The following is an 8,028-nucleotide window of genomic DNA, read 5'->3' as shown; positions in this document are numbered from 1 at the left end:
AGAGCTCAGTCCACAGAATAATATATTTTTGAGTTATGAATGAATTGTGTACGTGAAATTATCTAAAAAGAAACGTCATACGCAAACTGGACTGAATAATTGCAAATGGAGCACGAAATTAGTTGGCTATTACATTGTCCTTTATTCTACCTCGGCGTACGTTCGCCCTATACATGCATAAAATTAGCTAATCATATCGAGTTGAGGGGATCTTACCAGTCGACGATTTCCCCTAAATATTAGCTATGAAGATAATATTATTTATTCTTTATTCTTCTTCTTGTAAGTAATATCATCTATGCAACAAGCTATCCCGTCTCAATACGTGATGTCAGTAACTTAAGCATGGGGTATCAGATGTGTTTTCTATAGCGTAGACCAAGCATTATCTCGCGCTTTTCTGTGTCAAAGTAACCGAGTGTTGTATATCAATAACAGCAAGTTGTAAAAGTGCTTAATTTGTAATACTGTTTTATAACATTGGTAAAAGAACTTCGGACAGATGTAAGCTCTATTGTTACAAATTAAGCAGAAAGCGCTCTATGAATATTTTTATCTACGATTTAAATATATAGGGTGTCAGATTTAATATGGCTAATTATACGGAAATCCAAAAATACGCCATCGGGTAGAGCTTCCTCTTTACAGGAAGCTTACAGCGGTTATGTCGGAGTAATTCTTTATCTTATGACTGTATGATTGTATCACATCCAGCTGGCGGTGAGTATAGTATTTTGTGTTGCTTGCTGTGGAGGCCATGCAGTTCGCACGCTTGCAGAAGGAGGAGCTCATTCTTGAATCCTTACCGTTCCAACCAAGTCGCAATAACAACCTCGATGATGTTCAATAAGTCAGCGATTGCTTTATGCATGGCAAGTGCGGCGCTATTTGGCCATACTGTCGACGCATCGGCAGAAGTCGCAGAAACATTGGGTCTGCTCGGCCTTGGAGGGCTTTACGGAGGCGTCGGCGTCGGCTTAGGATATCCTTATGGTGGTGGCTATGGATATGGAGGATACAACCCATACTACGGTGCTAATGTTGCCCCCGTTGGCCCCGTTGCCCCCGTTGGCCCCGTTGCCCCCGCTGCCCCCGTAAGCAACAATGTCAATTCGTACGCAACCGCTTCCGCGTCAACCTACCGCAATTTGCGCGCGTAAACGCAGGGTCAACCCTACAACCATTCTCGCCACGTTTATCACTACAACTATAGTCGCGTTACAAATGTTGCATATTGTAATCGGTAGTCAATTATGCCATCAATACATGTCTACGTTCAGTTTTTGTAATACTTCCTAAACTCGTACTTGCGATGGGTATTTGCAGTAAAATTTATATATGTAGATTTACTTGACACTTGTTAAGCAATTAAGGCGATTAATTATTCAGGTTTCTCAGAGTCCTCTGTGATTGACTTGGAGGTATTGGCTTGAACAAATAGAGCTTCTGTCCCAATGCCCAAGGCTTTCTACCACGCCACTTTTTTCTACTGTGTAAAGGAAGTATATTTTCACGATGCTTTTCCATATTTATTACTGTAACAATTGAGAAACAGCTTTTAAAAAAGTTGATTTGTTTGGCGTGTTTCAATGCTAAGAGAAGACGGCCACCGACAGTCCGCGTAGTTTTTGCAAAAAGGCGAAGAAGAAGATGCCGATGTATGCATCACAAGGACTTCGTAAAATCTCAGTGTTAAAATTATAAGCTCCGGCCGATTTTACAGCATTACTTGAGCAATCCGCATTTTCTTTTCTTTTTTGTCATTTAAAATGAAGGCCATAAAACTACCACATGGGTATGCAAATACTCATCCGGGAATAACATTGTTGTTTCATTCCTGTTACCTGCCTGAAATTCAAGTTAGACCAAATGGAAATGGTTACGCAACTGACAAAAAGTATAAAGTTCGCTTTTATTGATGCTTCCAATACACAAGCCACATACAACAATGTCACAGCAGCGATGACAAAATACTCTGTGATATTACTAATGGCACTTGTCATTGTATTCCATGGAGTGTTTAATTTAATAAAATGTACAGATCAAATTCTTTAGCTAATATGTCTGATTTCTGAAGCTCGGCATGAAACCAGACACGGTCCGTGACACCCCTTCTTGCAATTATGTAGTCGGACACTGCAGCATTCACTATAGACCTATAATGTAGGATGGAGTTCGACGCATTTAACTCGAATACTGTAATCCCAACTACTAATGCGCTCGTAAAAGACGTCCAACTGTTGTCTTCGCATTTACTTGTCGCGGCGCAACGTTGTCCACGCTGGCTTCAGTACTCATCACATCTGAGTTAGTTTTTGCTTGCATCTTGCATACTTATTGATACCAAATTCTGCCAGTTAGTACAATAAAATTTTCATGCATCATTTCATTTGAATCTCCGAATAAAAATTGAAACTCTCAGCACCTCGATGATTTTTTGAAATGTAGAAAAAAGTAAAAAGAGCATTAGACGGTGAAATCCCAGCACTTTTCGCTCAAGGATCTTAAAAATTGTCACATCCAGTACATAGATGGTAATGAAATTGCCTTGGAAGACTGCTATAAAGAAATGTCACGGCTGTATTGTTGTTTTGGCTCATTGGTGATAAATTTATGTCTTTCACACGAGAGGGTGATCCTGATCCTGAGCTTAATTAAGGTTGCGATTAATTATCTAAGTTATGGATACACTTGTCAACTACATGAAATCGATTTTGCGCACATTTCCGTACTAAAAATGGCGTCTGAGACGCACCTGCGCTCGCAGTATGAGGTACATGCAAACATCACTTCTTTGTGCCACCCACATATTAAATCCTTCCTGCAGCTCCTGCTGAAGGAGAATAAGTTGCTTAAGACTAGCGTGGACAAGCTGGACCACGAGAACCACGACCTTAAGCGCTCGGTGTACGAGCTGACGCTCAAGTATGGTTATTCCCTCCCAAATCGAATTACTCGCTTCGTGCGCGAGGGAAGTTGAAGGCAATCAATTTGACCATCACTCTTACTCAATTGTAGATTAGATTCCGCGCACGCGCCTTCCTCGTCGATCCGCGCGGCGGCAGCTAAGCCGTTCGCCATCGCGGACCTGCTGGCTGCGCCTGTCGTAAATGCCGAATCCGCTAATGAGTCCTCTTTTCGCCGGGTACACGGTAGCTCTGGCACGCTATTAGGCCCAAAAGGAGACTTGTACGACGGCGACGGCGACGGAGACACTCGTGTGCTTGTGCACAAGTCGACTCTGCGGGCGCACAGCGGCGCTGTATACACAGCCAAGTTCTCACCATGTGGGCGGCTGCTAGCATCAGGTAGCTTCGATTGCAGGGTGATGCTCTGGGACATGACCACCAAATTTAATCAACCACAGCTGGCGGCCCTCTCAAAGCATACGCAACTTGTGATCGACGTTAGCTGGGCGGAGGATAGTGCCGCGCTTGTTTCAGGAAGCTACGACCATTCCGTCAAGCTATGGGATGTCGAGAAAAGCCAGCTCCTTACCAGCAATGAAGTCGATGGACTCGTGCAGTGCGTAGCGTTTAATATGGCGGGTACGATGTACTAAATGTAATATTGCACGTGAGATTTTGCTTTTACTGACGCGGATACAGACAACAATCAATATTTTCTTGGCTCAAGCAAGTGCTGTCTTCATATGGTTGACGCACGATCGGAGATTTGCCGCACGTGGACGAACGATGCAATGGTGAACGCGCTTCATGTTGCCCACGACGGTCTCACGGTCATCACGGGAGACAGCAAGGTTGTTGTTTTTCGTTAACTTGAGACGATCTTTTTTGAAGTTACTAATGCATGGAAAATCATCGAAACGATGCAGGGTTTGCTAAAAACGTGGGACGTTCGAATGGATGCGTGTCTAGAAGAACTAACGGTTCTAAACGACGCCGCCAGACATGCAATTTCACACGTGCACGCATCACCTGCAAGTGACGGCGGCGATGACGGTCGTTTTCTTGCCGTGAATAGCTACGACAACATTTTACGTGTCTACGACCGTCGTTCGAAGCTTATTAGCTCTCGTAGCACGAGACGTGGCCCACGAGGTGGCAGTGACAGTTGTGATAGCGACCAGCTTCATTTACTCGGCTCTCTTTCTGGCCACAAAAATAAAAATTGGCCAATTAAGAGCTCCTTTTTCTGTGGTGATGGCTACAAGTACAAGCTCCATTTGCCAAAGCGACTTGGAGTGACGAATGGCGCTGGCTCAGTATCTCGTCTCAAGCTCTCGGATGATGATAGAGAAGACTTTGTCGATCCGAGTCGGGATCACGGATCCATCGACTCGCCGCACGAAACTTTGCTTCTTGCTACGGGAAGTGCCGACCGCCATATTTACTTGCATGAAGTGACGCCATCGAATCATGCAGACGGTGGCGGCTTGGGGAAGCATAAAGACACTTTGGTGCAATTGATTGATGCCCACACCGATCGCGTGTACTGTGTGGATTTCCATCCGAGTGAACCCATCCTGGCCTCTGCTTCCGCGGACTGCTCTATCAAAATTTGGCTTCCTCGATCTACTTCCAGCTCGGTAACACGAATAACAAAGTCCAAGAACTAAGTACAAATTATACTTGCGTTGGCATCTAGCGTTCCGCACGAATTTATTATTCAATGTGTCACGCAGGAGAATTGTATAATATTAATGAATGCCCACGTAGCTCCGGAGACTCGAAAGCATGCGTTGACAAGCGGCGCTTACTACATTATTGAGCTTCGACATCGTCTTCAGCTTTGACTACATTTTGCAAGTGGCACGGTCTATCTAGAATTGAGCCTTTAACTGCCAGGAAAACTCGCGAGCACGAAAAAAAAACTCAGGAGTTTCTTTGCAAAGCCAACATCGGTGCTGCGACAGAGCTCGTCTCCTCGCCTCAGCAGCAGCAGTCAAAAAGCCAGCTTTGAAGAAAAAACGATCTTAATGTTGTGTCCAACCTTGTCGTATGATCAAGCCCCATATGTGTATCTTTAGCCATTTTTGTCCGGTACGTGATATTTTCTTTGATTAAAGTGGGATTAGTTACCAAACTCCAAGAAAGATCTTGGGCTTTTACAAGATTGCTATCCTTCTGCTTGTCGGCCTCGAGCAGCTCGAAAACTAGAAGAGGAGTGAACCTGACCTTAAAACAATTTCAACGCTTCTTGGCAATCGATATCGGCAATTCGAATCGCTTTCGTGGTGTCACGAAGGTCAAGAGCTTTCCGCAGCCTATTAAGCGCAGGTGCTCGGGCAGCTTCGTTGAGCGCAAGTATTACTGTCGATAGAAAGTCTCACCTTCAACGGCACAACTACTGCGATCCTGTCGGAAGATTCGAAGACAAAGGCATCACGTGCATACCTATTCTGTGCTTTAGATCGAGAAAAGGCGTCACTTAGCCTCTTTCGGAAGCAAGAATTCATCCTATAAGCATGCGGTTTTGAACGGATTCTTGCGCAACGATAATAAGAGCGATTGGTATATTGCCGTCATCTTTATCGCTGGTGCAAGTTTTGTACATTCAGATTCACTGGTTAATGACGACAGCATGCTTGATTTCGATTCAAGTTTAAAGCTTTATCGGATGATTACACCACTGTGGTCTCCGTTCAAGACGTTTAAGAGCACACCTGTTTCAGTACCAGGCGTATGCGCTGTAAAGAAAATTATAATGAGCCAAGAGAGCTCGATAGTTGCACTGAATTTGCCGACTATGGTTCGTTGACAATGGGAGTCACGGTACATGGCTCTGTTGTGCAGGTCTCACGACTGACCAATTTTGCTCGACCATCATCAGGGTCAGTATCTCTGACGCATTGTGTAATCGGATTGCGCCAATGAGATCTTTGTCAATGCCATTAAACAGCGCATGTTGTGATCTGAAACATCGAAATGTCGCCTTCTCTGACATAGTTCGTGTTATTCATGCTGAGAAATGCATCGGTGTCGTCTTCGACGTATTGCGCCATTTGCTCTTGCGAAAAAGAACTAACTTGCCGTCTTTGTCACCAAACTTGAATCAATTAAATGCGTCAAAAGTGGGGCCTACACTAGGAATGTTTCTAAAGCTATGAAGTGTCACTAATGCTGACATTGAGTGGATTTCCGATTTTAAATTGTTAAATTGCTGTAAAGCCAGATAAAAAGTAAATATAATTATTTGCTCGAAGAAGAATGATTATCAAAGAACAGATTCCTGTGCTGTCACAAAGATTTATAGATACGGGTTCTAGCAATTTGCTACTTGCAAGATCTTTTACTGACCGAGTCTGTGGCGTAGCACACACAATTAATCCGGCGCTTTTCATGTGTTGACAAATAAACCTTTTTATTAGTGCGACAAGAAAAACCCATTTGCTTAGGTCGTGGATCTGATTTTACACCCGAAATATTTAAAGCGAGCTTTGTACGGTTACATTAGATTCCACATGAAGCGTGCGTTTTTCGATTCGAGTGACACATAGTAAATGAAATAGTCTTCAAATAGTTGATATTTATTGTCGTAAGATAGCGTAGACATATCGTCAACGACGGGTTATTATTCGTCACGGTCAAGTCAATCGCTTTTCTCGCAATGCCAAAATTTTTATATCAGTCTCTTCGACAAAAATAAAATTAACAAGTACTCAATTTGTCTCTGTATCGAGCCGTAGATATCAATAGCAGCCGTTCATTTAATGCCGTAACATGCAAATAAAACGTCAAATCAATTTGAGCTTAAGCATTATATTATACGCATTATGGCATCGTTATTGTGTGAGCTCTGTCACGTGAGCCGTAGTATGTGAATAAAGATACCCTACTACGTGACTGCAAGGACTCTACCTTCTAGGGATGTTTTGCTTGTCCGAGCAATCCGTTAAACTACTGTCGAAACTTTTAAGACCTTAAAATAAGGGTTATAGAATGATAAAAAGACTGCACATGCTCCATGTTTAAAAAATGCGTGTTTTCATATTATCGACAACGATTGCTATCATTTAAAGAACAGCGATAAATAGTCTTTGGGAGATTCCACATGTCGATTGAAAAGCATCTTGTGAGGTAGGTTCATCCAATGCTACAGTCACAAAATGAACTTGACATCTACTGGCTCCATACTTTTCAATCCAGATGTCAATGGCTGCCTCTGAGCTGTAGTCATTATAATCCATCGTCGGCATGACATAGTCAACAGGCTTCTCGACAATATATATTGCTGTGTTAATGTCGAGATTATCGTTCAAGTCGGAACAACTCCGCGTATCATCGTCGTGATCAATTGTCCAAAACCATCGATCACCCCATAGTTCGACATTATCAACACGGCCGAAAGCGAACCCGTCTGATTCGGCTTCACTACCACTACAGCTCCACTCATCTTCATCTTCGGTATCAGATCCATCGTTTAAGTAAGAGACAGAGACGTCTGTATCGTCGTCATAGTCATCCTTTGTGGAGCAAGGTGTATAAAGATCATAGCCCCAAATTCCAGGCTTCTCCACCTCAATCAGTATTGGTGGTGTGACATTCCATTGCATTGCCCTGTGAAGAAAGTAAAGCGTATTCCATGGTAATTCCACGACTCGCCGAAAAGTGGATGCCACGAGAGCCATTGCCGTATTACTCGTGTTCTTGATCTTGCACGTGTCAAAGTGCCGTACTGATGTTTAAACTTGTCAAGCGTAGTACAACTTTTGATAAAAACAACACTTGACTTTTAACAGTTTGAATGCAACGACCTGTGGAGAGTAACTGTGGTCGGATGGATAACAGGATGGTAATTGTCACAATAATTATAAGAAGATGTTTCCAATACTCTCTGCCACAAACTCTGACAAAGCTCAGGATATTGGCTGTACATGTGTAACCACGGAATCTTAGTGCAAATAAATTTAATTTTTCTGAAATCGGATGCAGCTTGAGACATTCAAATAGACTGCTCCATAGTATTGTTCTGACACAAATTTTTTCGGAAACGTCACACCGGAGCCTGAGAAGTCCCCTCACGCAAACAACTTCTCTCCCGCATATAAATCTTGCCAGTTTTGGT

The 8,028-nt window shown here is 43.1% G+C and overlaps 3 protein-coding genes across 3 annotated transcripts; 2 read left to right on the top strand and 1 right to left on the bottom strand.

Annotated features, from left to right (window-relative positions):
* Positions 1 to 869: 869 nt before the first annotated feature.
* Positions 870 to 1,160, top strand: CCR75_001154 (uncharacterized protein; the record flags this gene model as incomplete). The annotated part of the gene is made up of 1 exon (XM_067959259.1): positions 870 to 1,160. The coding sequence occupies one exon, from the start codon at positions 870 to 872 to the stop codon at positions 1,158 to 1,160; it is 291 nt and encodes a 96-aa protein (XP_067820251.1).
* Positions 1,161 to 2,737: 1,577 nt separating this feature from the next.
* CCR75_001155 (uncharacterized protein) lies at positions 2,738 to 6,159 on the top strand (the record flags this gene model as incomplete). The annotated part of the gene is made up of 5 exons (XM_067959260.1): positions 2,738 to 2,773; positions 2,828 to 2,925; positions 3,019 to 3,548; positions 3,609 to 3,760; positions 3,836 to 6,159. 5 exons carry the CDS (start codon positions 2,738 to 2,740, stop codon positions 4,577 to 4,579), a joined length of 1,560 nt encoding a protein of 519 aa, XP_067820252.1. The 3' UTR covers positions 4,580 to 6,159.
* An 817-nt stretch (positions 6,160 to 6,976) lies between these two features.
* CCR75_001156 (uncharacterized protein) lies at positions 6,977 to 7,591 on the bottom strand (the record flags this gene model as incomplete). Its single annotated transcript, XM_067959261.1, has 1 exon — positions 6,977 to 7,591. The coding sequence occupies one exon, from the start codon at positions 7,589 to 7,591 to the stop codon at positions 6,977 to 6,979; it is 615 nt and encodes a 204-aa protein (XP_067820063.1).
* Between the last annotated feature and the right edge of the window lie 437 nt (positions 7,592 to 8,028).

This window comes from Bremia lactucae, linkage group LG1 (assembly GCF_004359215.1).
Source record: "Bremia lactucae strain SF5 linkage group LG1, whole genome shotgun sequence".
Classification (NCBI taxonomy): Eukaryota; Oomycota; class Peronosporomycetes; order Peronosporales; family Peronosporaceae; genus Bremia; species Bremia lactucae.
Note: the sequence above shows the minus strand (reverse complement) of the source record. Positions and strands in the feature narration are given on the sequence as shown.